We start from the raw sequence: 27947 nt of genomic DNA, 5'->3' as shown, positions 1-27947 counted from the left end.
TACGCGGCATTCATCAAAGTGACGTGTTTCACGGTAATTGATCTTTGATTGAGATAGCCTCGTTTTCGATTCGGTGACACGGGGATTGCCGCTGGTGATTCATTGACTGAGTGTAAGCATAGTAAAATATTGAAGACTGGAGATTTTTAGAGGCTGGCCGCAAAGCATGGGGTTTCATTTGCCTCCGAGCTTCCAAGGTGTTAAGATCGAATACTAAGAGTTAATCTAAAGAAGGACTTAGACTGTTTAGCCGGGATGTATAACGACGATTTGTTTGGACCACGTACTCACCACGGAAGTTTTCCTCTCACGCATCCAGCGATGATGCCTGCTCCTCAGCCGTATCACTTCAGCTTTCCTGTGCCGCATCCACACCACCATGACCCGCTCTCGCTTTCAGGTAGGGTCTCTTTTGATGGCGAAAATGTATTAGATTGTGCCATCATGTTTTTTTCCAGCACGTGTTATTTTATTATACGGAAACGCATCATTTTACATGTATGTTATCACGGAAATATTGGTAACCAAATGCTGCATGTTTTTTAATTCAAAATTAATAGTAAACAGTTTTCTTAATTTGTTTGAAACGAGAACGTTAATATTTTGAATCAACTTACATCGAAAAAGTACCGCTTCATTGTTTACAGTTTGCGGCATCAAATGACTTAATTGAGTTTAAATGTTTTGATACCTAAACAAAATCTGTGGCAACATGGTAGGCAAAGTATTCAATGGTTAAGCAGTGCAATTCAAAATTAATGGTAAAATGATACCAAGTTTGGTTAAATAAATGAAAACCTACCGACAGTTTGCAGCAATTCAAGTTGCAATTTCTGCGTATCGAAGTAGAAAATCGGCTGGCTCCCACTTGATAAGCCGATGTTGGAGATATATTTTCCTTCTTAATACTCATTTTTCATCGCAACCTAAATCGACGCTTGTGTTGCAATTATCCACGCGTATGATAAAATGAGATCGTTTAACAGAAGTGCGTATTGTTTGTTTTTCTAATGAAGAATGCTCCCATTTCATCAAGAATGCCCGGTCTAAATAATAATAAAAAAACTCTGTCAATTGTTGTATTTAAGCATATTAAATATTATTAAAGAATTTGTTCAAACTTAGGTTTATACAATGAAGATATATTGATAGGATACTTTTAAAGAGCTTTTTTCTGTTTGAAATACACAGAAATAAGTTTTCTTTGTTTGATTTTCTAAAATCTAGCCGGAAGAAAAATTCCATTTAGGCCGTGCTACTAAATAAAAATAAAAAATAGCACGAAACAACAAGCTTAGTCGAAGTTGAGTAAAAAAAAATCATCAAGGCCACTGAAGCATTTCATCCCAACTGTCAACACTTTTGTCACCATATTCTCCCTTTTAGCCGCAGATAAAAGCCTCGCTGTCACATGGGGTGCACGTATTGTGGCCTGTTGTCAGTTTGTGGCGCCTGCCTAGTTTCCTTCGCTACAGAAATTCTTAAGTGATACATGAAGTGGTCATCGTCAACGACAAATAAGGATTCGGGTTTCTTTTGGGGTGTTGTGAGTTAGGGCCATAAAATGGTGCCTGGTCCTTAATTATTTTCTCACACTTAATCATCCAACGGGTCTCCTCAAATTTCATGATGATGTTATGTCTATATGAAAGTTCGGGAGGTTTGTTCTTTGATGGGTATTGAAAATTCCCCACACCTGCATACCGATGGCAAATGAGGGCGAGAGTATTGACAACATGTTTTTTATGCTGATGAATAATATCAGTGTTCTCCACGACCTGTTTTTAGAACTAAATTCGATTGTTTGATCCAAGCACAAAGGTAATAAAAAACGGCGCATAGAACACCTCGCATGTCTCTGGCATAGCGTGTAATGCTTTTATCAAGTTTGGTCTGTAAATTCCACCTCCCCCTCTCATGGATTTTTTTCGGGTGCACTTTTTTACTAGCATCAGATTTCAATAAATTCAACATCTGTGTAATTTTTTTTCACATATTAGTCTTATTTAATTGAGATAAAATTGGTAGGTAATTGAACTATCCTTTATTTTTAAACGTGACATTGACAGTAATTATTATTTGACATTAACAGTAAAACAGTAACAAATACTACCCGAACAAAAAAAATAAAAAAAAGTTCTGAAAACCACTTATAAAGGTGACACTAATGCTAAAACAACACCAAATCAAACAACCGAAAACGACAATAATAATAACAGTAATGCCAGAACGCGTCAACCCGCCCTGTGCGCGGGTGTCAAAATATCACGATGTATCATATAAACTTTTGGCACCGCCAATTAATTCAACGTGAGATAACCACCTTTCCCTGTCAGGAGGCGACAACAAAGAAGCGTCCATTAGTGCTATACTCGAGCTTTCATCGTATCTCCAACAATGGCGGTCTGAAAGAAAGGTGTGATCGTCTCAAGTTGGTAATAATATGCCGACTTGATACTTGACGGTCGTCGTGCTCGCTGACAAATTTGCAGCATGATCTGTGCAGTAGTGCACAGTTGAAAAAAGGTCTCATACAGATTGAGGAATACTGCATGATCAACAGTAGGACTACTATCAAAAATACAGGTATAGGTATTTGGATATGCACCTGAGAATTACAGTATGGGCACTATTAAGTTTGGGACGGCTAATATCTGTGATCAATAGCAAATTCAGATCAATTTATATGGCGTATGAAATATGCTAGAGATTGGAGCAAGAATCCGTGAGTTTTTTCATAATTTTGACTATTTTGTTTTGAAAAGTCTGCCGAGGTGACTTCATATTGCCAATCATCTTTGATCTAGAGAATTCTATTTTTTCATTTATTTATCAAAAGAAGACAAAACAGAGACGATGTTAATTTATGTTAACTAGACGTGGCAAGGTTGAACAAAATTGGAAATAAATTCAATTTTCTTAAATTTCTAAGGTAAGGAAAGTATTCATACGTGCAGTGAAGATGCTGAGAGAATTGTCAGTATGATAGTTTTTTGTTTTACTTCTAGGGCCGCCTCAAGGATTCGGTGCTTTTCCCTCTCAGGGCAGAATGCTCCCCGGGAGAGAAGGTGCTACCAATGACAAGAACATCAAGATTAGCCTGGAGAACAGGGACCTCTGGGAGAAATTCAACAGCTTGGGGACAGAGATGATCATCACCAAAACCGGGAGGTGAGGTTACACGAAAAATTGTCATAAGTTCATACATTTGTGTCATTTTCACCCGGATATAAACAGCATAAATATGAAAATATCACAAGGCTCTTTAACTTGCATCCGTAATCTACTATTTAGTAAAAAAACATTGTTCTTATCGTTAACACGCCTATTTTTTAAAAAAATACAAGACATATATATTTCGTAAGTAGAGCCTGTCACGGTGTGTACAATGAATCCTTCTTCGGTATGTGGGTCACAGCACAACTGTATAGGTCACAGCAAAAAAAGGGGAACCGTTACAGCACGTAACACTTGGAGCAATCGTTTCATAAGTAGTCCTAATTTAAGGTCTTATCTGGGGCCTCTTACGACACGTTACACCATGCGGTGACGAGGTATTTGTTCACGGCGTTATTCGTGGTGTTACGCCATCATACATAGTGGCCAGTGCCCACGCACTACGGCACAATGTCCAGATTCGTAATATAGTCGGTAAAGTGTAAAAGGTGATATTTCAGTCGGATGCTCTGGAATTCATTCTATACTAGCTTTACGGTTTTTTTATGAAAGAGAGAATGGAACATAGTCAATGTAATGGTTTGGTTTGCTTGATCGAAAACAAAACAAGCATGTCAAAGTGATTGGATTTATTAGATTGAAATATATTAAAAAGTGGGTGGCACTTATATTTTCAAAATTCCAAACAAAAGCGTTTTGATTATTTCACGAGGAAGGGGGTATTTTAAAAGTGCATTAGCACTTAAAAGACTGAATTGATATTTTGCCAACCCAAGGTGAATGGTGTTTTAAAATAAAGAAAATCTAATATTTGCAAAACTGTGATTAAACCAAGGTATCGCCTATAATTAATTAAGAAATGAAATAAAACAAAAAAGAAAGCATAATAATATTTGTGACGATCTAAGAAGCCAAACCCAACATTCTTTAGACCGCTGATTGATTTTCATCCGATCAATGCTGATAGATTTGCACTCAATTACAAGAGACCACACAGAAAATACAATGTGTTGTTGTAGGAAAAAACAAAACATTTCTTCAATGACATACAGCTCCATCAGTATACACCTGGAATTTTTTAATCGTTGACCACTTGGCATGTGGTCATTGTTTTGTTGGAAAAAATCATACTCCTCACGCACAGTCGATACGGTCGATGCCCTTTTTAACCTATTGACCGGTGGGAATTTCACGCACTGTAGATCTAACCTCCCCCCACTAACTCTCACACGCCTGGTTATCTGGTAGAAATTATAGTGGCTGTAGATACGACGTGTTTAGATAAACAGCCTGAGATTCATAATCATGTGTAAAATGTCACGAGAACTAAAAAACCCACAAACTAAAAAAAATGAGGGAAGGAAATGTGCAAAATGACACTGGCTGAGTCTTTCTTACAACAGATCAGCGTATGTACAACAAGATGTCTTTGCATTAGCAAATTTAACATGATGTTATTCAAGTTATCAATTGAATTTTTTCAATAACTTTGATTACATATTGTCGTTTAAGTCATTGAAAATTTCCAATTGAAACGTAGCTAGAATCTTGATATAAAAAAGAACAAATTTTGCCTGCAAGACGCTAATGCTTGGACATTGATTCGCATGATCACGCACTATCGCCTTAGGTCACGAGGGTTATCACAGTCTTTGTTCACTAAACGTTGAACTGAACTTGCTTAGTAATGGTGTTTTAACTTTTGACCGTGACGCGTGAATCTAAGAAATCATTAATCAAGACTGCAGACCAAAAGTCATAGTCATAGGTTAGTTGTCTAAGGTTAAACAAGTTTCAAAAATAAGGAAAGAGCGTAACTTCATGTTGTCTGTGGTTATGAGGGGAAAATAGTTGAAAAAAAATGTATACCAAAATTAAACTTAGTTTTGTAAATAAAACGTAAATGTATAGGCGGCTCTTCTTTAATTCAAATCGAATCTTTGAGGTAAAAATATCACCAATTTAGAATCAATGGTAGTTGTTTGTATTGGCTTTAGGCTTCGGGTGATATTCTAGTGACCCATTTGGTCGATTTTTGTCCCTCGCCCCCACGGCTCCGCCGTGGCCTTCGAACTAAAACGTGCCGCTCTATTCTCTAGTTTCACCTGTGCGATTTTTTCGGCGATCGACTCTTTTCCTTTTTGCAAGTTTTTACGTTAGTTCAGTGAGCGAGTGATCTGCCTAACTCTCCGTAACAAGCTCTGTTTAGATACGGCTGCCACAAAGGTTGTTGACAAGGCCTTGCACATACTCGCATCATAGATAAACATATCCATGTCAAGTGCGTGATGATTATTGTTAGGGTCCTGGTCTCAGTGAAGTTCGAATAAAGTGGGTAGAGAATTTTAAAGTTCGTATACTTCTAGGGCCTACTTGCAATTCATTATGATTTTTAAATATCATACTTGTTACGCCAAAAACCAATATGCATAATTTCGTTTAATTTGAACTAGGACGATCATGTATACTTGGCTTCAACAGAGCAATATTTTTTCAAATACTCGAAAGTATGAATAATATAATAATAATATAATATAATAATAATTTGAGTAATTAGGATGTCGGTTCGAGTGAAATGTATTTGGGGGTCATTGGGTGAGTTTCTGTTGCTTCAGTCGTTTGATAAATATCTTGTAATCTGGGATAAATTTCTAATCTTATTAAGATTGATTATAGGGAACTAAAGAACTAAAGCAAGAATGGTAATTACTTCAACAGAGAAGAGTTCTTAGTGGCATTTGGGTTATTAAATACAATTCTTTATTTCCTTTACCTGCAAAAATAAACAAAGCGTTTACCTTACATATCAGTATGTACGTATCGATAGGGTTGAATTAATACCTCAATCCTAATCTTGTGCAGATGTTCGGCCGTTCACACAAACTGGTGCTCTCTGTGACATTAAAAATCTATGGCAAAGAAATTCTACTAATCTGCACTGGGATTATTATTATTTTTATTAACGAGACGTATATGAAACGGTCACTTGGCCAAATTAAGACCTTATTAATCCTATATTTGTTGCAACGAAAATTTACACACATTTCCTCATAATAATAGCTGTGAACTTAAATACCTCGATCGCATTCTTGTCCCCTTACTGTATATTATTTCGCTCATTAATTCATAGCCTTTGCTTCGAGGCCTAGGATTTAGAGCGGATTAAAAGGTAATGTCGTTGAATCGCATATTAAATCATCATAATTGTGGCTGCATAAAAGGAATAATCCCGTTTCACTAATATTTATACTGTTAGAGCGGGCATTAAGTACTTTTGAGTGCGATTCCAAACGGCATTGAATTACATTGGAGAGAGTTTGGCTGGCACAGCGCACGCTTCTAAACTACTTGCCTGTTACGGCAAACCAGTTGTACTTTGATGTGAAATTATCAAAGTATCAAATTTATCAGAAATAAAAAAAAAAAATTTCAAACCATACTTTATATTTATATTTATATGCCAAGCTTTGTTTGCCATGCCAAAAAAAGGTCGAGAAAAAAGACAAAAACTGTATTAAACTCAAAGATAGATAAGATGGCAAAAAATGAATAAATAAATGATAAAAAGTTAACGAATAAATAATAAGTAAATAATGATGAAAATTTAATTTGCAAACTGATGAAAATGTATGTATTAAGACCGTGTGCATTTATGATATAATTTTATTAATTTTGACATGTTAAAATAAACCTGGCCTTCATCCCTTGTGTTTTACTGTTGTAATTAAAAATTCCCATTTGAAGTAAACAAATTAACCAATTAGCAAATTTATGAAGAAACCATAATAAATGAATGATCAGTTAATCAACAGGATCCTGAATTATTCTCTGCAACAAATAAAAGTTTCTTCTTTATTTTTCATTTTTTTTCTAGGTTTTTTTTTTTTTTTTTTTTTTTTTTTTTGGTATCAATATGAATATGATTTCCTCACTGATATCAATTTTATCTTTTCTAGGCGCATGTTCCCGACTTTCAAAGCCAGTTTATCCGGCCTCGACCCCCATGCTAAGTACATCCTCCTAGTGGATATCATCCCCGTGGACGACTGCCGCTACAAGTACCACAACTCCGAGTGGGTGGTCACGGGGAAGGCCGAGCCTCATATGCCGGGGAGGTTGTATATTCACCCGGATTCCCCATCTTCCGGAGCGCACTGGATGAAGCAGTCGGTCTCTTTCCACAAACTCAAGCTGACGAATAACAATATGGACCAAAACGGCCATGTAGGTATCATGATAAGCATTTAACATTGGAGATATTACCCCCTCCCCACAGAATCTACACCCTCTCGTCACTAGAACTAGCCTCTTTAAACTTCCTCGCTGTTAAAAAAAATGATTGTTAAAAAAAATGAAACCATCTTGTAATTTCCACAATGAATTGTTTGCTAGTTTTAATAACTTTCAGACAATATGCTAGTTCAAGACTTTCTTGTGCGCAAAGATGAGAGTGGTGAGGATTTTCTCAGTTGTTATAGAGAAGAATGATAACAATTGCAACGACAATATAAATAAATAAACAAATAATAAATAAATAATAAATAAATAAATAAAATGATCTAGGAAAAAAAAGAAACAGAAAATATGAGTTCAAATCAAATTCAAAACCTTTAATACGTTCACTTTGAGCACAATGAACAAAGTTATTATTTTCACACACTAGGCGGTAATTTAGAATGAATATGAAAAAAAATGTCTTTCTATTTTTTCGGTTGTAAGTTCTCAATAAATGTAATGTGTTTAAGAATGCAAAATTTATAGACCAAATACAAGAAATTTGTTAATTGGCTACAGAGGGTTGTGCGATATATACACAGAAAATAAGCCTATTCTACTACACGTGGTTCAAAAGTACAGATCATTTTATTAAAATTCAAGATGGAAAATATTACAAGGCACCAAAGATGTCCACAAATCCAGTTGTTTTCTCATTGAGTAAATTGCATTTGAATCGATACAAATTGCTCACTTATCTCTCCCAAATTAGCTGAAATTCTCCACAATGCGTGTTACTATTCCGAAACTTTAGAAATGAAATGGCGCCAATGTGTCAAATTGTGGTAATTGCTCTTTACCAGTCTCTCCCGTGAATAAAATCTCTCTCCGGTAAGTTACCCAAGTCAACAATGACGACTCTGACGCGGTTTTTGCTCACTCAAGGGAGCAACGAAGATTTCACTACAGGGTAATAACATAGGTGATTACGACTAGCGCATAAAACTTTCATGTTGGCGAGTTAGAAACGAAAGGCCGTAAATCTCCATTATAAGATTAACACTGCACAGTGCAGACTTAGTCGAGCTATAACCAGTCCAATGCCTTCCTAAGGGATTCCCAGCTCCCACTTTCACACCCAGCCTTCCACTTTTCATTTATGGAGCCGATGCATTCTCACCTTTGCTCACCAAGTCATTACAGGAAAATTGCACATTTTGGTAGAGAATATTGGTATTCTGGGAGCTTTCTGCTACATTTTCAGCAGGCGCCTCACAATAAATCGAATTTTTAGAGATTTAAGATACGCCACGCAATATAATCTTTTTTTGCTTTTTGGTTCGTCTCTCGTATTTTTGCATTTTTCTAAAGTACATGTTTTTTTCTTGTTTGATTGAGATGTGGTTCGTATGGTGTTTACAAATAATAATTTCCGAAATAAAACTGTTTTATTTGTAATGTATTTTTTAAATAAATAACAGCATTTCGAATAAGTTTGCGAAAAAATAAAGAAAAGTCAACCATTCAACAATTCTTCTCACATTTTATTTCTTCATCTACGTAATATGGACCTTTTCTTTTCTTCCTTTTTCAGATAATCCTGAACTCCATGCACAAGTATCAACCTCGCGTACATGTGGTTCAGGCCAATGACATCTTTTCCATGAGGTGGACCTCCTTCAGCACGTACTCTTTCGAAGAAACCACCTTCATAGCTGTGACAGCGTATCAAAACGAACAGGCAAGTTGCTCATTTTAATTCAGCTATTGACAGAGTCTCCTGTTTAAGATTAATCCAATGTGGCGTGAAAATAATACTGATGCCATTAAGGACGACGCGTAACGCACCGATTTAACATTGCCTGGCTTACCATTATGTTGCATGCAGTATGCATTATTACTTCAACTTGCGAATTTTTTTTTTGCAAGTATATTGTTCTGTTATTTAGTTTGTTTGTGGTCAAATTTTTGTTGCACGTTAGAGGCCTCAATTTTAGAAATTTTGTTTTCAAAAATATTTTTGGATATTATTTATTGGTCTTGGATGCACCCTATTAAGGACCATATTTATTGATCATATCGTTATGTAGAACATTTTCAAAGTTTTGAAATTAACATGGACAAAGCCAATTGACAATTTAAAAAAGTTCTGTATTTTTTCATTTATGGTGTAATCACATCAAATTACATGAAGTGATATTAGGTCATGACTTCTTCCAACTTACAAAGTTTCATCCGGGGGATCATGCCTTTTGTCTATATTAAAACTTACTTTAAAAATTTGAAATTAACATGTGAAATCCCGTAGACAATTAAAAGAATTGTGTTTTTCTTTTATTTTCTATGTTAACTCGCCAAGTTGCGTAAAATTATACAAGGCCATGGCTTCTAACAATTTACCTAATTTCATCCAAGTCTGAGATGTATAAGCATACTTTATCCTGGTGCAAAGGAAAACGTGAACGTGTTATGGTTCACAGTTCTCACATTACAGAGCAGAAAAACAATTATACCATGGCCAATATCTGATATCACAAGGGTCTCTAGTATAGCCTGTATGAAAAGTGTTGAGACTTTTCAGCAGTTTTGTAACAGACTAGTAGCAACCCGTGTGGTCAGAGAGTAGCCTGACCATAAGAGCCTGTGCGAAGTTCAGTAGACCACGAACGTTTGCGACAACAGCGTGCACGTGCACCATGTTGAACAGGCATTTTACTGGCACCCATAGACGCTAAATTGTTGTATAATAGTTCGCAAGCCCTTGCTCTGTGAGCAGTTTTTTTATTTTATATTTAACTTTAATTATTGCGTAAAAACCCGTCAGTTTAAACATTCAAGTGTATCCTAAGAGCAAAGGTCACAAAAATGAAAACAATTTAAAAATCAGATATCATATTATATAAACTATTAAAATATTTGTTAAAACTCATTTTTATGGAGGTGACTTGAAGATATCACGGAAAGAAGTACGAGCATAAGCATTAGCTTTTCTAGTCAACGGATCCCCCCGGATGACTCTCTCACATTAATTATTCCGCGTTGAAATATAGATCAACGTGCAGAAAGTGACAGTGGCGTAATGAGAATCGTTCCATTTTTCCGGGAGCCATCATCATTAGTTCATTTCTTGGTTAATTCCAGATTACTCAGCTCAAGATTGACAACAACCCATTTGCGAAGGGCTTCAGAGATAATGGGCTTGGCCGACGGTAAGTTCATGATTTGGTCATCTTTTAAATTGATCATGTTCATTTTGTCCATATATTTTTTTCTCGCTTTGGTCATCACCAAGACAATTATATTCATTTCCTCAAAATGTCACTGCGAATTTAGTCTATCCTGGGCGTATTGGTTTCACATAGAGTAATTGACTCGCGTCAGACGAATCAAAACTGATGCGTTATCAACATCAACAATGAAAATTTAATCCTCTTCTAATATCTGTCAATACCGTAATGCTTTTGATGTAATTAATATAATAGCCAATTGATATTAGTGTAAATTAGCAATATCATAAGCGACTTATCATAACAAATTTGTTGAACTAAGAGAAAAGAGAGTTATTTCCTTCTAATATTGTAAATCTCCAAGGGACCACGGGAATCAAATTTGGCAACAACAAAGTCAATTTCTATGGGAAATTAGTGGAGCCTTATTATAGACATCAATCCTTAGTAATTCATTTAGCGAAAAAATTGCATGTTTTAGCTTGAATTATTTATCATACTGTGAAAGAACTATTACGTGAAAATGGAAAATGTAGACAAATGTGGGAAAGAGACTCTCAGCCTCCTTTTTAACAAAACAAAAAAAGTCAACCAGGCGAAACCTTAAAAAAAACATTCACTGGAACAATACATATGATAAAGAAATAAATGATTAATCACTGTTTAAAGAGGCACGGACTCGGGTGTCTGACAGTAATTCAATCCGTATTAGTTGAAATTATTTAGAGGGTCATATTACAAATCTAAACATAATAATTGCCAATTTATGTTTGATGCATATCAGCCTCAGTATCCATGGCTTATTCTGGTTTTTTATATTTCAGAGACAACAAACTCCAATTAAAGAGACTATCTATTGTAGACTCATCAGATTCGGATAACGATAAAGGTAAGATCCAGATAAAAGAAATTGAAACATTTTCCGATAAATATTATTATTATTATAAATGTGCGCATGCTTTGCTTAATGCCATTTACGGACATTTGTTCTATAAAAACATAGACCCGCGGAACCCACCCGATTACGCTGTCCTACCTTTCCGACCTTGAAATTGCACCTCGAAAACAGGAAAGGACTTGCGTCCGTGTTTTACCTGGTGAAATGACTCATCTTTGGAAACCTTGGGATGTTCTTTTGTTCATGTTCTAAATTTCTAACTGCATTACTTTGAGAAAGTGTTGTATGATGTGTTCCACATTATTATTATTCACTAAAATTAAAGTTTTTTTTAAATATTAATTGCTTTACTTATAATATATCATTTGTCAAATTAAGTCGATCACTAAAGTTACGGTACGTTTTTTTTATTGGAAAATTATCTTATTTCACAGACGCACAAGACAGAAAGCGTCACAAGCTGGACACGTTGGAGTGCAACAACAACAACCCAAGTGGTGTACTATCCCCAGTAGATTCGACAACTAAAAAGGACAGCGAATTTTCCAGCCCAACTGCCGCGTCTGAGCCCAACGGCTTTAAGGACAGTGTGCAACCGAAAGCAAGAAGTATGTCTAGTCCCCACAACAACCCTTTTCTAAGTCAAAGTTCAGCAATGAGTTTCACGCCAGTTCCACAGTCTTTGACCTCGTGCCGGATCCCAGCAGACGACAGAATGTTCTTCCCGCCAGGAATGTCTTTACCAGCTTCCAGCATGTTCCACCAACCCACCAGCAGCCCCAATCTCCTCCAGCCGGTAACGACGGCCATTTCTTTCAGTCAGCGAGGCGTTATTCCTTCATACAGTAGCGCGTGCGCGTTTGCTCAGTCGACGGCGGCGATGTACGGCATGGCGTCCACGCCCCCGCCCGCTCACTCCGCGCTCCCGTCATGCACGTACGTGAGGAGTCAACCCTTCCCAGCTCACGGAGCAGGCATCAACGGCTCAAATGGAACGCCCTCACTAGCAAGATGAGCGAGGAAAACCATTTGAAAAAAAATTCTCAAGCCGAAAACCTAACACTCCCGACGAAAGCGCCGCCACTAGGTTGGTCTTGGTGTTTGTGAACTGCAAAATAAGTCTGTCTCACTTGAAAAGTGCAATACATGACCGACGCAAAGGCAAAGCGGTGTCTCAGGGACTTTTCTTTTCTTCCGCGGACTGAAACAGATAAAGAGGTCTGTAGAAAGCTGATAACATTGCATGGACACAAGGCTTAAGCCAACCGACAAATGTTATGTCAACGGACTAGTCGTTAACTGTATGTCTTTTGCACATTGTTTTTAACTCGAGATAATTAATTGTTAACGCACCACCGTGGATTTTTCATCCTGCAATCCTGTATATTTACATCATATATTTCACTATTTCAGCCTATCTACATCAATATGTAAATTACCTCATCTTTCTGGTTACATACTCATGTGCCGTGGACAGTTGTTTTTAAAAGGTTCTCAACTGCTTTCAGTAAACCTCTGTAACATTGAATCTAGTCAGAAAACCAAAGACGGCAAATTTCCCCGCAACATTTGTGCTTTTTCAGTCAAAATATGAAGTTGTTGTTCGTAAAATGAATGCAGTGTATTTTCAACACATAACGATAATAAATTATTTGAATAGAATTAAGCCGGCGTTAGTGTTGACACGGGCACTGTGAAAGGATGACGCGTCATGAACTGGTAGATCAAAACGAAGCGCACACTTCCATGCGAATCCAATAAATAAAATAACAATAGTCTTCATGAAATATCAACACTATGATGACATTAAGCTTCTGATAAAAATGGCATTTAATAGTGGCAATGATAAGACAGACATTTACGTACAGTAAGAATCTAGAGCATATTAAGCCTGATTATTTTAACTAAATATATGTATATGTATATATATTTATATATACACCAAGAGCTAATTGTACCTTTAACATCACTTGCGCTACATTTGGACCCTAATTAAATTTCCTTCGTAACTGAAAAACTCTGTGCAGGTTGCTAGACTTCTTAGTGAAGACTAACTACAACTACAAGTGCACTGAGGGACTAAAAACATCGTTGACATGTTCTCTTCAAAGGATATACGGAGCACGGTTTAACTACAGCTAAAATGACCTTCTTTTAAAAACAAGAAGCTAATTCTACTATGCCAGGTTACATGATGTGTAAAATGTGTAAATGATAGGATAAAATGTGCCTTACAGAGAGAAAAAAAAATATTAGCCTCGTCTTCCAATTAAAAAACCTGGTGCTGTTTAAGTAGCAAACCAACTGAAGCAGCCAACTTCTACAACATTTTCAGCATGATGTTTAAAAATGGAAGAAGACTCTAAGGAGTCTGACCTCCTCCTCATCCTCCCACGTAAAGAACAACAACAGGATGAATATTGTTTTCTGGTGTAAGTTCTCTATGTCGCCTGCCCCGTTCGTCTCGATGCCAATACACGCAGGGCACCAATTCACACGAGCAGCAGTAGAGAACTTGTTAATGTATCCAGTATATAGATGCACTGTCCTGTCAGATCAACTTCCATGTGCCTGCAGCACTGTACTGTACACACACCTTTTCATATTTGTTGTTTGTTTTTGCAAAGGGACTCTCATGGCCTGAGTCTATTTCCCTATGTGAACACGAGGGGGTGGGACTGACAAATGTTGGTTTTTTTTCCTGGGCCCAAAAACTATGCTCCTGCATCTTTACACCTGCTACTAGGGGCAACACTGCTTTGCTCCTTATCATTTTTTCCTGGTTTCATCTGGTAGCTTCCAGTGACTCTCAGCGTATCCTAGTATTTCTTTTCAACGCGTTCCTCCTTGGCTGCTACTGTGTGAGACAGAGACTTAGTCAGATCCATCACTTTGCTGCTGAGCTAGAGCTTGCTTTACACATATCGAGAGAAGTTCATCAACTTGGTCTGTGTCTGCCTCTGGGTCTATATCAAAGTCCTGCAAAATTAATAACACATACATATAACAGTTCACTATACAGATAGCCATGGAGAAACCCCTCCCTAGTACTTCATTTCGTCAATCTAGTGGGGTTGGTGCCAGAGCCATGTACAGGGCCTGGGCAACTCTCTCTCACCCCTAGGTTCACAGCTAACCAAAGGCAGCTGTTCTCATAGGAGAGAGAAAGTATCTGTTACCATATCTTAACAAGTTATCTGTGGTGTACCATATAAAAAATATCAAAAATGTCTATAATTCATTTAAGATTTGTCCTTGGGTCTCTTTATATGTATTACCACAAACAAGGTCTTTATTCCAAAACAAATTATGAATATCACATTTCTCAACATATAATCTCACAGTAAATCAATTAAAATTGCTTCATGCCAGCAAAATCCACCATGTACTCCTGAGCGCAGTGGAGCAAATGTCATCTCCGGCAAATTGTTTATGATAACAAAACTTAATAGCTTCACATCTGTGTGGATGAATATTTCATTAGCTCTGCTATGTGCACTGGGCCATACTCTGAACAGATCAGATCAGGAGATTTAACTGCACCAAACAGATGAAAAAAGTTGAGAAATTCTTGATTTACCAGCCCAAACAAATTTATGAGCATTATTAAAATGAATGACCAAATTGTAACATTGTGCTGAACAGAGTGGACAGAGCTAATGGTTTTGTACATGTTTGAAACTGGTCTTCTTTTGAACAACTGAAGGTGACAGTTGCTCACATTCATTATCAGCACTTTATTCCAGCAATATTTTTCATACGCCCACCTAAGCTTAGAAACTTTTCACCGGATTTCAAAGTATTAACAAAAGAGCTGTTCTATACCTCATTAATGGATTTTAAAAGCTTGGCGATCATCTTCCTGACATTTGACAGTTTGGATTTTGCACTCTCCGCCTCCTGCTGTTTATTGAGTGCATCAGCTTGGAAATTATTCACCAACTAAAAAGAAACAAATTTTAAGTCTTTCACAGATAAAACAGTATGTGTAATATTTTAAGATTAAAATATTTTAAAACACTTAAAAGCAGCTTTATATTCATTATGAAACAAATTGAGTAACAAAGATACATTGAAGCTGATATCAAGTAACCAGAAAGTCATACTTGTAGCTCAGGACACTGTTATTTACTCTGACCATGTAACAAATAGTGTTTTTCCTAGTGCACACAATAGCCACAAGTCCACTGCTTGTTTTCTTCTGTTTTTCCATTACCTTTCTCAGGCCTTTCTCATAATGATCAAAGAAGTCTTCTAGTGGGAAGGCGGCTAGTTCCTGCAGAGACAGGCCGGACACCGCCTCTTTGTCCATGACCCAGTTAGGAGGGAGGAAGTAGCGTAAGCATGTCCTTCAAAAACCAAGTGAAATTCTCAATAACACTGTGTCATTTCATTGAAATTAAATGATAGTTAAAGAGGATAGTTCAAGTGTCCGGAAAGTCACCTTCTTTAGATAATTTGGCCATAAAAAAACAACATCTTGAAGGTAACACTCATAAGTTGAATGTGGACTGAATAACTTTAACTGAACAAGAACTGCAAAATATTTTTTTAAAAAATTACTCAAACATGCTAACTTAACTTGTTAAATATTTATATGTAACCAGAACAAGATATCTTACTATTTCACATCCTAAATCACTGTGAACTCCCTCATCCACCCCCCCCCCCCAAAAAAAATATCTATTTTACTCCCTAAATCACTGTGAACTCCCTCATCCACCCCTCCCCAAAACACACACACACACACACACACACACACACCTGTAACCTGCTGCTATTTCCTCATAGTGCTGTGGGGTAGAGGTGGTGGTGGTGGTAGCAGTTGTGGAGGAGCTGGGGGCCTCAGAGTTGCTGTCCTGTGTGGACACCACTGGAGACGTTGAGGTTGGAGGTGGGACAGAGTTTTCTGTGGACTCGGCTGGGGCCTGGAACACAATTGACAGACAGATTGTTATGTACTGTGACTTTATTCTGAGAACAAATATTATACACTATAAGCGGAATATTTCAGACTTTAATTCAATTCAGATAATTATTCTATATTACTTAGAAATATTGTAAGGCTCTAAATATTCCTTTCTAGATTATTCTATAGTTTTCAAGTAAAAGTGCTAAAGGTTTCATAAGACATGTGACTGGTGTTAATACAAACCACATTATTTGAAACACTTGCCTTCAACAGCCTAAGGTCTGTGCTATTCTGATCAAACCTAAAATATTAAAATATACATTTTCAAACATCCACATTGATAAAAGTTTACAACTCATTGTTCTATAGTTTTATCAACTGAGCAACCAAAAATAGGAAATATTTAAATGTTTACTCAACCAGTCACAGACATATTTTCTAGACATAAGGCCAAAAGTAACAGATGACAGGACAATATTCAAGAAATCTTCAATCACTGCCACAATTATTAAGGAAGATTTAATAGTCTCTAATAAGAACCTACAAAAGACTCACAAAAACTGTCAATGAAAACTGATGCCCTATCTAATAGAATGCCCTCGTGGCTGGCAAAATTAAGGGATAAGGAGACGTGTACTTTCACTAAGTTGGCAATTTCTTAAATGGACAATTCCTTAAATGCCCCATATTGACCAGTGTTAAGTGACCAATCTAAAGGTATAACATGGGTTGGTTCTTATTGTCTAGTCTGATTGGTCATCTGCTGCCCACACTGCCAGGAAGTGTGCCACATACCAAGAGTGAAAGTACAATAGGGGGTTTGTCCACAGAATCTTTATGTTCAATAACTTATTAAATCTTACATGAAACAGGTATGGTGCCAGTTGAAATGAACAGATTCAAGGCTCAGGTAGATACCATTGTACCATAAACGTCTGTCTTGAAACTATACTCTACAATCATTTACCGTTATATCCCTTGGGTGAATTACTCTGTTTAAAATATCTAAAGGTATTGTGTAAAAAAAAAAAAATTGGGATTATGTATAATTTCATTTTTCTGATATCAACAGGCTACAAAACACCATATGTTCACAATACTGGGTCTTTGGGTCGTTTGTATTTATCAGTTACATAAGGCTTCTGAACTATGCACCATGTGCACTCAGATCCAGGACACTGTGACATGATGTAAGGGAAGAATGAACGTCTACCACACGACACAAAGTGCTGTTCAGTCCCTGACAGAGACCAGTGCCGGTACAGAGCCACACCACGCAGACCACACTTAACACCTCTAGAACACTTAACTTCCAACAAAAGGTTTTTCACAATCAGCAGAGGAGGTGCCTCCCCTCCACAAATGACCCCAGTCCCACAGGCACTTCACACCCGCCCAGCCCAATCAATTCCCCATTTCTCCCTGGCCATTACAGCTACCTAGCCAAAAGTGTGCCTCCCATTTGTCCAAATGGGAAGTAAATGAGAGGAGTGTGCCGTGGGTAATTCGTTCTCTGTCTACTACAAGATTACCAGCCTCACAGAGGTGTAGGCCAGACCATTATGGAGACTGAAGGACAGTGAAGTGGTGCGCCATTTCACAGGTTGACATTTTCCTTGTCAATGTCTTTAAAAGTGTGTCCTTTAGAGCTGTCAACTTTGAGCATTTAAGCACACTTCGTTGAGGGCATATTTTGATTATCTACTAAAAGTACCACTGTGATACACATTTTTTGTTGCACTGGTCTTTTTTCCCCTCCATTTACGGATATGTGTTTTAACGAGCACAACTGGATTCATTGTGGTAACCTTGATATTGAAGTTCTGTTTGGAGTCAGAAAATTCATATGACTGAGACAAACTACATGTACAACTTACAGGGGAATTTCAACCAATACAATTTTAACATATCACCCAAAGAGTCAAAGTTATCATATAAATACAGATCCTTCACACCAGTAACAGTACATTTTTTTGCAATATCTTTCCAATAAAAGACAACATTTCAATGGCAGCCCAGCACTACATGGCCTTAGGAGGAATTAGTTTATTAACACCTTCAAATGAATCTCCGACAAAATCTCTTTTGTAATTACTCTCAATAACCAGTGTTGAAGTATGCCTAGAGCCTGAAATCTTATACCCAGTGAGTATGTAAGCAGTAAGAAAATCTGCTTTGATATTACTTTGTTAGGAGTGTAATGTTTTGCCCCCTCCTGGCATCCCCTAAATAAACTGAAGCCTGTGTGTAGTGTATATTGAAAGTTATGTCAGGCTTTTGCCCAAATAATGCCATCTGCTTGTCAAGGGATGTGGCCATGAATACCAGTGTTAGGTTGAAAACTGAGCAGCTAACTTGTAAAACACAAATTAAAATAGCAGTTTAATTGCCGCAGACATTATGAGGATGTGTCAATATCAGGGAGAAGAGGACAAAAGGGAACCCGCCTGGGGCACACGGGGCCAAGACACAAAGGCTATGAAATCCTCATACATCAGATATCAAATATAACTGTTTCATTTTGCAGTTGTTAACACTATTGCAGACGTGTAAACTTTATCTTGTTTAAAAAAGAAAATTGAGAGGGGTATGCTGAAAAAACTGGTTTCAAGTTCTACCTATCGATCAATTAGCATGACAACCACCCCAGGCAAAGTTAACTCATTACACATATCGGGTAATTAATTTTTGGCAAGGTTGACCAGATCACTTTATTTCTATTCAACCTGGTGGTTCACCAGGAAAGGAGAAGAAAAAGAAAGATGTCAATAGAAGAAGAAAAAACATTTACATATACTGCAGACCAAAGCCCGTGGAAGTCTTTGAATAGTATTATGTTATACATGGTTATTTATTGGGTGAACAGGTTCAGGTAAGAAAAATAATTCAAGTTATACTTCCGACCCCAGAGAATGTCAACACAGAAACATTACTATTCAGTATTAAGAACTCGATTCACTTAAACAAAAAAAGACACACAAATATACACTTGTATTTTCAATTAATCTTAGACCATGATTAATCACAGCCAGGCTGAGCCAGATGCTTCCACAAAATTTTGACTATTGAGATGTGAACAGCTGGTACTTTTTTCAAAGCAAAGTCTTTCTTTCTCTTTCTTTTTTTAAACAGGGATTATTCAACTGGGCAAAAAAGGGCAAACTCTAGTGACATTATATGCTGTCCTTCATAGAACAAAAGAAAAATATAAATTATATGTAAGTTGGTATATACCAAAAAGGAAAAGAATATAAAGAGGAATATATTTTTATATTTTCTCTTTGGGTTTGTTAAAAAAAAAAAAACTGTTATTTTTAAGTTGTTTAGTTATGCAAAAAAAAAAAAAAAAAAAAAAAAAAAAAAAAAAAAAAAAAAAAAAAAAAAAACCTCTGAAGAGGGGCCACTTTGTTTGCAAACCACCAATAGAGCAGGTAGGTCTATCTAATGGGGAACCCCTATACAACTTCCAACCCCCCTCCCCTCACGATCCCACCCACACCCCCTCAGCCTGCCTATCGTAGGGACCTGTTCAGGACTCCACAGGTTTCTCACAGCAGAGGTTAACCTGGCTACTTCTTCACAAAGTTAATATTAAATCTTTTAAAAATTTCTTTCTGGTTATGGCCTTAAATCATAACCAGTAAGAGATATACCATGACAGACTAAATCCAGCCACAGGCATTGTTAATCTTCAGAGGTCAATTAAGTACAGGTAAATCATTTAATGCGTATACCGTTTTAGCAGCTCTATCTGGAACGATAGTCTAAAAGCTGTAATTAAGTATGCTCACTGAACCTTGCTCAAAGATTTCAGCAAAAGTTGTCACAATTATTTGGACATGGATGGACGAGTTTTCTTTATTGCTACGATTCCCAGTTACGAACATTTGACCATAAGAGTAGAAGGCTGAATCATCTTGTTTTGGTCCCACATTCTAGTTTTCTCCCACCACACATAACATGCACGCACAAGATTAGGCAACTCTTCATGCACTCTTACCATTTATCGTATTTGTCCTTTGGGTACTTGTCAAACTTAATTTTCCACTTCTGCTGCTGCCTGTTTACTTTCACTACTTTGCCAGCGTGCCTACAAAAGACAAAGAATTCCCTTCATATCCTTCAAGGTGTATAGGATATTTTTCTTTGATTTTTACTGACATATTTATAACAAAAGAAGGGTGTGGAGGTCCACAGGTTTGTGGTTATGGGGTCATTGTATTGCTTTGTTTTTAGAATCACCACATTGTTATTAGGGCTTACATACTTTAAAAAGCGGCATCTTTGAAAATGTCCTATTTATTGAACACAATTTGGTCATTTTGTCATTGTATAATAATAACAACAACAAGATAACATGGTTGATTTTGACAGAATGCTTCCCAAGCTTAACCTTGTGACCTACTTCACTGCAATTCAATAGTTTTATCATAAGTTGACATGTTACCTGGGATTTAAGCTGATTTTGAGAGCTCGCAAAGAATAAGAATGCAATTTCACAACTGTAAACACTTTATCTGCTTATCTTTGTATCAGTTGTACATGACTTTTTGAACTGCATGGTTTTTTGTTCCCAGTAATGACACATGATGCATTTTAGATCTTTATATAGCAAATAAATAAATAAATAAATAAATAAATAAATAAATAAATAAATAAATAAATTAATTAATTAATTAATTAATTAATACCCTGTAAACTTCAACAATTTTCAAAACTGTTGAGCAAAATATGACCTATAAACTCATTTTTTGAAATTAGTTCATATTTTGTATTTTTACCATCAAAACTTTTATTTACCAGTTTCATCTCCATTATTAGAATTATTTAAAAAAGAAAATCTAGACCTAAAAAAGATGAAAAAAAATTCCAGGAAAACTCATGTTTTGTAATTTATAGGCCTAAAGCTATGTACCTTTCAATATGTAAAAGGCTCCATACATCTTAGAGACTACCTTCAACCTGTGTATCTTTTAAGACAACTATATTATGGTTAAACAACAAAAAATGAACATTCTTGTTTTTTAAATTATCTGGTTACTTTCATTTTGTCAGAATTGCAGTTTGCACGTGAAACTATTTATGGAAAAGATTGTTTATTGAAAAAATTATTGGACAAAATTTTATAGAATGGGCTTTAGGCCTCATGCTCTGTGCATTTCCAGTACAATGCTGTAATTGTGTACTCCTGGCTGTGGTTGTGCTAGCTGTGAAAGAGAGACACTGCATGAAATTACAACTCTTGCTCACAGGACATAAAACCAGGGACAACTTCATTAAATCTTGCTTACAGCAAACATGAATTTAGAAGGAATGAATTTGTGAAGATGGTTACCATGAAGTTGCTGGATGCACAGATAGGTGCTTAAAGGCACCGCAGTGATCTTAGACATTGTAGACAACAGCTATGAAAGCAACAGAAAAAATGACAGTTTTATTTCTTCACCACATACCACATAAAAATTCTCATTTGAAAATGCTTACCAATCTTTGTTGATCCAAGCATCCACTTTCCTTCCAATCTCACCTAAAAACAAAACTTAAAATGTAAGATCATACAACTTCTTTTTTCAAAAGCCCACAATGATGTTCTGAAGTCCTACTTATAAAACTGAAAGACTTTCACACACTTGAATTAACCATTAGAACTAGACATCAAGGATCAACTCAAACTGACAGTTCCATAACACAATAACAGTAATATATTTAGAAACTTACTGTCCTTTCCATCTTCACTCATCGAAACATCATCATAATTTGTTTCCACAGCACTGTCTTCTTTAATATCATTATTAATTTCCTTCTCATCTTCCTGTCCAAGAGAGAAGAAAAACATACTGACAGTTTTTACATGAAATAAAAAGCCTTTAAAGATATTTAGGTTATCCCATACTGAGCAGCCTAAGATATCATTAAAGAATCCACTATAAAATCTTGGAAAGAAGCAGATATGCTACCTTAATGAAACTTTTTTTCTTGGAAGGCACCTCGTCCATGTCTGATTCTTCACTTGCTATTGAAGACACAACTGATGTAACAGAGGCCTTTCTTTTCACAGCAGCTGCAGCAGGTTTGGTTTCTGTCACCTGTTAATTCAATGGTGAAAATACATTTCAAACATTTCTGAAAAATAATTTTGTCTGATTCGAGGTTAAAAGAGAAGTGTTGGGAAATATTTATGACATGCAAGTTTCAAATTGTGGAGGCCATGACTTAATGCCATCTTTTAGTAAAATATTTCTACACAATGTGCACATTTTTCAGTACTTAGAACCAGTGAAACTCCACTGACTTTACACAATTATATGATCCTTATTTAAGTATTCTAAAGGCTCCTGGCATTGCATTTTATGGTTTAAGTGAAGGCAAAATCATCACTTAATACAGGACTCTGGGTACCAAGGCATCCTGAATGTCCTAGTTATCCTGTCCCTACCTTAGACACTGGTGCTGTCTTAGTGGTGGTCACAGCTGGGGCTTTGGTTGGCACAGTCTTCTTACTGGGCTCTGGTCTGGTAGATGTCACTTGTGGGGGCGTGGCCTTTGGTGTAGTAGTAGTAGTAGTGGTGGTGGTAGTGTCAGATCTTCTCCTGTTGTCTGCCCAGGCCGGAGCCGTCTTTCTGCTGTCTGCTGCTGTGGAAGAGACTGGCCTGGCAGGGGTGGACCTGGACTTAGCAGTGGGTGGGGAGGGGGGAACTTTGATTCTACTGGATTTTGCTGGAGGTGGTCTGCGTTGAGGTTCGCGCTGGGAAATGAGATTAAGTGAAATGCAAAATAATATGAGTAACAAATCCTTTGGCAAAACAATTATCTTGTTCTTAGACACCATCATATTGATATTTTTATATACACAGCATTTTGTCTTGTGCCTACTATCTATCTTCTTTACTAGTTTGTTTACCCTCTGTGTATAACTTTCTAATCACATGCTTCTATTTCCAGTATGAAGACAAATTCTGTACTTACAGATTTCCGAGGAGCTGGTGCTTCCTCTTCCTCCTCCTCATCTTCCTCTTCACTTTCTTCTTCATCTTCTTCATCCTCATCTTCCTCTTCTTCTTCTTGTTTCTTTCTTAAAAGCTGCCTTCCTTGCCGTGATGACGTAACAACTTGTGTTTTCTAGAAAAGAAATACATATAAATATACCCAAATATGAACATAACTTTTGTTGTTTCAATCAAAGTTTTAACTGAATTCATTTCAAAGCTTGTATTCCAAAACAAAAAAGTTGTTAGGTATTATTTATTTTTGTTTCAAAATTTTGCCTCTAATAAAACATAAAAATAAAAGATACCTTCATGGCTTTCAACTTTTCTTGCTTCTTTTTTATTTCCTGAAATGGGAATACGATAATAAGTAAAAGAAAAATATGCATTCTAAAAGGTGTCTGCTTCTTTGATAAACGTTGACATTCCAAAATACTAGTCAAAGAATTCTTGACTGTTAGTGAGTTATAAAATAATAAAGAAAAGCTACTGGGAAAGTAGCCTACAAGCATTATGTCCAAACTTTCAAAATGTAATACTCACTTCTGCAAGTTCCTTTTCTTTCTGGTCTTTAGTTCGGACTTCCTTTTTGAGGACACCCTCTGGTATATTCAACTTCTGCTCTGGGGCAGAGCATCTAGAAAAAAAAGACAACCACTCTGATTGAAGTCTTTTTTAAGATAGTAAAGGTAAAACAAAAATCTGGGTCATATTTTTTTTCCATATTCAACAAAAGTGAAATTACGAGCTCCCTTCAACATCTTGTCCCACTGCTTTAAGATTTGTGATATCTGGCAGTCAAACATGGAAACCATCCTCTAACTCTTAATGTACTGGACTCAGAGGCATGTGTGTGTGTGTGTGCGTGACTGCGTGGGTGTGTTCACCTACTTGTTATGTGAAGGGTCAGGGTTCATGGCACAAACCCAGTTATCTGGATACACTTTACCAATACTACTGGAGGAAAAGGGAAGCATTCTCCATTTCAGGCACTCATCTGGAGGAAAAATATTGATATGTATACATTTCCTTTCTAACATGTGGTCTTGAATCAAAAAGAGAAAAGGGGGCTATCTGCCCCATAAAAATGTGAAGTGTTATCATTTGTGATTCATTAGCATATTTAAGTGATAGCAATACAAAGACCAAATAAAAACCAATATGGGAAAGTATAATGCAACTCCAGCTTAACAATTTTTACTTCTGGTATAATTATGAAGGACAGAAACTTATTGATTCCAATGGGGTTCAGAAGCAAAAATACAACCTACCACATTGAATGCACATGCTAACTTGCATGGCTCGCTTTCTTAAATATTTTGGGTCATCGGACGGAGGAGCTTTCCAGTTGGGACTGATGTAACCGAAATTCTCCCTGAAATGAGTAAATAAACAAAAATTGTGGACACTATATAAGACACCTACTTTAAAAAGACATTATTTCAGTTCATATTAATATGAGCTGTTTTAAATTTTTCCTACAACTGGTAACAATGCAATGGCTCACTTACCAAAATGTGGTGACTCCTTGGTTAGCTGAAATAATAAAGTGAGAAAACAATTTTAAATTGAGATAAATGGCTTTAAGTTGGAATTTAATATTTCCTCTACTGAAAACAGGCAGGATATAAGAACAAAATGGTCCAAGGTTTACAGCGTAACATATGCACATGTATGTACAGCACATCTTATGCACTTAAAACATTCCAAGAAATACTAAATTTACAGAAAAATAGGTTGGTTTTAATCCAGGGCATATAGCACCAGTTTTACATGAAGTCGATCTGAAAGACAATGCTGTTATGGTTCTATCCTCCCAAGCTATGGAAACAAAGTCAGAAAGAAATCTGAGATTTCTATTCAAATTCTTTTTCAATCCTTATGTTCATTCCTCACCAATCCCCGTGTCTTTCCAATATTGCTTGAGATGTTCCCCCATGGCTTTCATCAGATGTCTGTACTCTTTGGCATCTGCAAAGTCCTGTTTGTTGTGAGTGGGTTCTAGAACCAAATAGGGCACGTCTACTATGCCAATAACACCACTGCAAAACCTGCCAAAGGAATCATTTTATATTTCACAATGTAATCTGCATCTACTTTTGGGTGTCATTTTTTTTTCTTGTAGCATTCTAGACAGCATCTGTTTGTTAAACAACAGCACAAAAACATTAAATATTGTTTGATAACACTTAGTCTGGTATAATGCAAGTTTTTCATTGAATGATTCCTGAATAGTGACAGTTGTTGTGGTAAACTAAAATATAGATTAGCCAGGAATTACTAGGTCTGGTATCTCAATAATCTGGAAACATTATTGTTGAGAGCATGAGTTCAATTGAAATATAAATGATTCACTGAAATATAAATGATTCACTGGTAGTATACTTACACCCCTCCATCTAATTGTGGCCCCACTCTTTCGTACATTTTGATTAACCTGCTGCAGTTGTATACAAACATGCCGTACTGATTTCTGTTGCTTAGATTGATTCCAAAGATGAAGTTCAGAGTCTTGGGATCCTTGAGAGATCTTGACAACAAATTAAGTAAAAAGTGGTTTATGAAATGAAAAGGTTCATCAACTTGGTAAATGCTTTCGGACAATGACAAGTTTTTTAATGTTAGCAGTGTAAAACATATAGTTTTTAAGCTTGCAAAGCAAGATTTTTCCTGTCTGTATATGGAGAACTTACTGTTGCAAATAAATGAATAATATTACAAATAATTTAATATACAGCAATTGATAACATCCAGTTAATTTCTTTAGAGCTACTGGCAACTGATATATAAAAACTTGCAAGTTTTATGGAAATTATGGTGATCTTGCTTCTAAGAGATCAACAATATCCTAGCAAACCCCCCCCCCCTCCTTCTGAGTTTCAAATACAATAAGACATTAAAAGCATTACATATCCAGACATTCAATAAAGAAATTCAAAGAAAGACTCAATGGCATCTAGGCATGATGTATGGTGAAGTAAAGGGAAAGATACAAAGCGAAGCAAAGACCTGGAATAAAATAGGTTATAAAAGTCCTCTATAAGGATAACTAGCACTTACTTTGACCGCCTCTCTGCAATCTGTTTTTTTAACTGGGCGTCTTTTTGCAACTCAACTGCTGTAGCTTGAGCCTTTCGCATTTCAGCCTGGAATCCAAGCAACAGAGATCTTAAAATATTCAACAGCAACAGGAAAGAATCATCTGAGATGATTTTATATTTAAGCTTAAATGAATGCAGGCTTAAAGTACTTACAAATCCCACCTTTAAATTAAAACAGATATGGTTTAAACATTTAGTCCTTATCTGCACTAAATTGAGGTCAATGCAATAATGCATGGAATGACCTGGTTCTTTTGTATCATCACAGTTCATCATAGTTTAATGGTTTCAACAATACTTTACTCTACTTGACTGAATAAAAACAAATTAAAAAAAAAAAAAAAAATATATATATATATATATATATATATAAAATTTGAAGTCAAAAGAAGAAAACCACTTGGCTCAGAGTGACCAGAATACACACACGCACACAACACTAAGTCTGCACATAAAAATTATATATCATTTATTGTGCCATATGATACCTACCCTCAGTTCTTTAGAAGTTGAATTAGAGATCCGTTTTTCAAGGTCTTTTGATTTACTTAAGGCTTCTTTTGCCTTGTATTCAGCTTGAAAAGGAAAAATTGAAATGACTAACATATAATCTGAAGTAAAGATTTGGCTTGTTTTAGCCTGATATCATCACAAAAATAGTAAGACAGTAGAAACATGATCATCTAAATGTATTTGTAGGACTTTTGCCAGGCATACCATTTACTTTTTATTCTTCTTTTACTAAAAAGAAATAAATGTAAAATATACTTTTCAAAATGGTATGGCACAATTATGACATAATATAAAACTTTCAATTATCTTTTACATCCAACTTCACAGATACAGGGTGACCATTTTTTTTTGGGGGGGGGGGGAGGGGGGGGGGCTTACAGGGGCGGACCCAGAGATATTTTCTGACAGTCTTCCATATTATATTTGTTGGTCCATCCTCCATTTTTTGACCGTCTTCCGACAGAAAAAATTAGATACCCGTCAATGTAAACTTGAAAATCTGACCGTCTTCCGGAAGACCCAGAAGACGGCCTAAATCCGCCCCTGGCTTACAATGATGCAAGCAAGAAAAGTTTCCAAATTCTTACATATTTTTGCTTCTTCTTGAGCCTTCTTCACTTCATTTTCTGATCTAGCCTTAAATCTACTGGATGTGTACTTATAACATTTAGGTTTGTATAGACAGCTGGCTAGTTTTTTAGTCCGCACTTTTTCTCCCTGTATGTACACTTTCATCCTAGGCTCATTATACAGTAATGCAGCATAGGCTCTAAATGATCTCCTCTCTGGCATCAACCTGGAAAAGATGAAGGAACTTTGAAACTGCTGCCTTTTGTAAGGGCCATAGGCGAAGCACTTAATAGTTCTTTTCTACTTAAAAAAATAGGGTTTGTCACTCATGGATGCACAAATATATGA

At 36.4% G+C, this 27947-nt stretch overlaps 2 protein-coding genes across 3 annotated transcripts in view; one reads left to right on the top strand and one right to left on the bottom strand.

Annotated features, from left to right (window-relative positions):
• Positions 1-94: 94 nt before the first annotated feature.
• Positions 95-13179, top strand: LOC106150937 (uncharacterized). 2 transcript variants are annotated; one of them, XM_013523966.2, is made up of 7 exons: positions 95-400; positions 3009-3171; positions 7134-7401; positions 8987-9133; positions 10534-10601; positions 11444-11508; positions 11952-13179. In XM_013523966.2, the coding sequence occupies exons 1-7, from the start codon at positions 256-258 to the stop codon at positions 12530-12532; spliced, it is 1437 nt and encodes a 478-aa protein (XP_013379420.1). In that variant the 5' UTR covers positions 95-255; the 3' UTR covers positions 12533-13179. The 2 variants fall into 2 exon arrangements, with proteins under 2 accessions (XP_013379420.1, XP_013379423.1); XM_013523969.2 differs by lacking the exon at positions 95-400 and adding an exon at positions 495-2586.
• A 150-nt stretch (positions 13180-13329) lies between these two features.
• The window catches only part of LOC106150936 (ATPase MORC2), a 31518-nt gene continuing 16900 nt past the window's right edge, over positions 13330-27947 (bottom strand). The window contains exons 9-29 of the mRNA XM_013523964.2: positions 27617-27825; positions 27009-27091; positions 26476-26561; positions 25805-25945; positions 25312-25466; positions 24927-24951; positions 24687-24790; positions 24307-24412; positions 23959-24052; positions 23724-23762; positions 23396-23548; positions 22866-23174; positions 22387-22515; positions 22148-22241; positions 21914-21956; positions 20430-20519; positions 16694-16730; positions 16282-16445; positions 15734-15866; positions 15343-15459; positions 13330-14496 (exon numbers count right to left, since the gene is read on the bottom strand). Coding sequence (XP_013379418.1) covers positions 14392-14496; positions 15343-15459; positions 15734-15866; positions 16282-16445; positions 16694-16730; positions 20430-20519; positions 21914-21956; positions 22148-22241; positions 22387-22515; positions 22866-23174; positions 23396-23548; positions 23724-23762; positions 23959-24052; positions 24307-24412; positions 24687-24790; positions 24927-24951; positions 25312-25466; positions 25805-25945; positions 26476-26561; positions 27009-27091; positions 27617-27825 — 2416 coding nt within the window. The 3' untranslated portion in view covers positions 13330-14391. The remainder of the gene's footprint in view (positions 14497-15342; positions 15460-15733; positions 15867-16281; positions 16446-16693; positions 16731-20429; positions 20520-21913; positions 21957-22147; positions 22242-22386; positions 22516-22865; positions 23175-23395; positions 23549-23723; positions 23763-23958; positions 24053-24306; positions 24413-24686; positions 24791-24926; positions 24952-25311; positions 25467-25804; positions 25946-26475; positions 26562-27008; positions 27092-27616; positions 27826-27947) is intronic.

This window comes from Lingula anatina, chromosome 1, assembly GCF_051362555.1.
Source record: "Lingula anatina isolate TDL-2025a chromosome 1, LinAna3.0, whole genome shotgun sequence".
Lineage (NCBI taxonomy): Eukaryota > Metazoa > Brachiopoda > Lingulata > Lingulida > Lingulidae > Lingula > Lingula anatina.
This window is presented reverse-complemented; position numbering and strand designations above follow the sequence as displayed.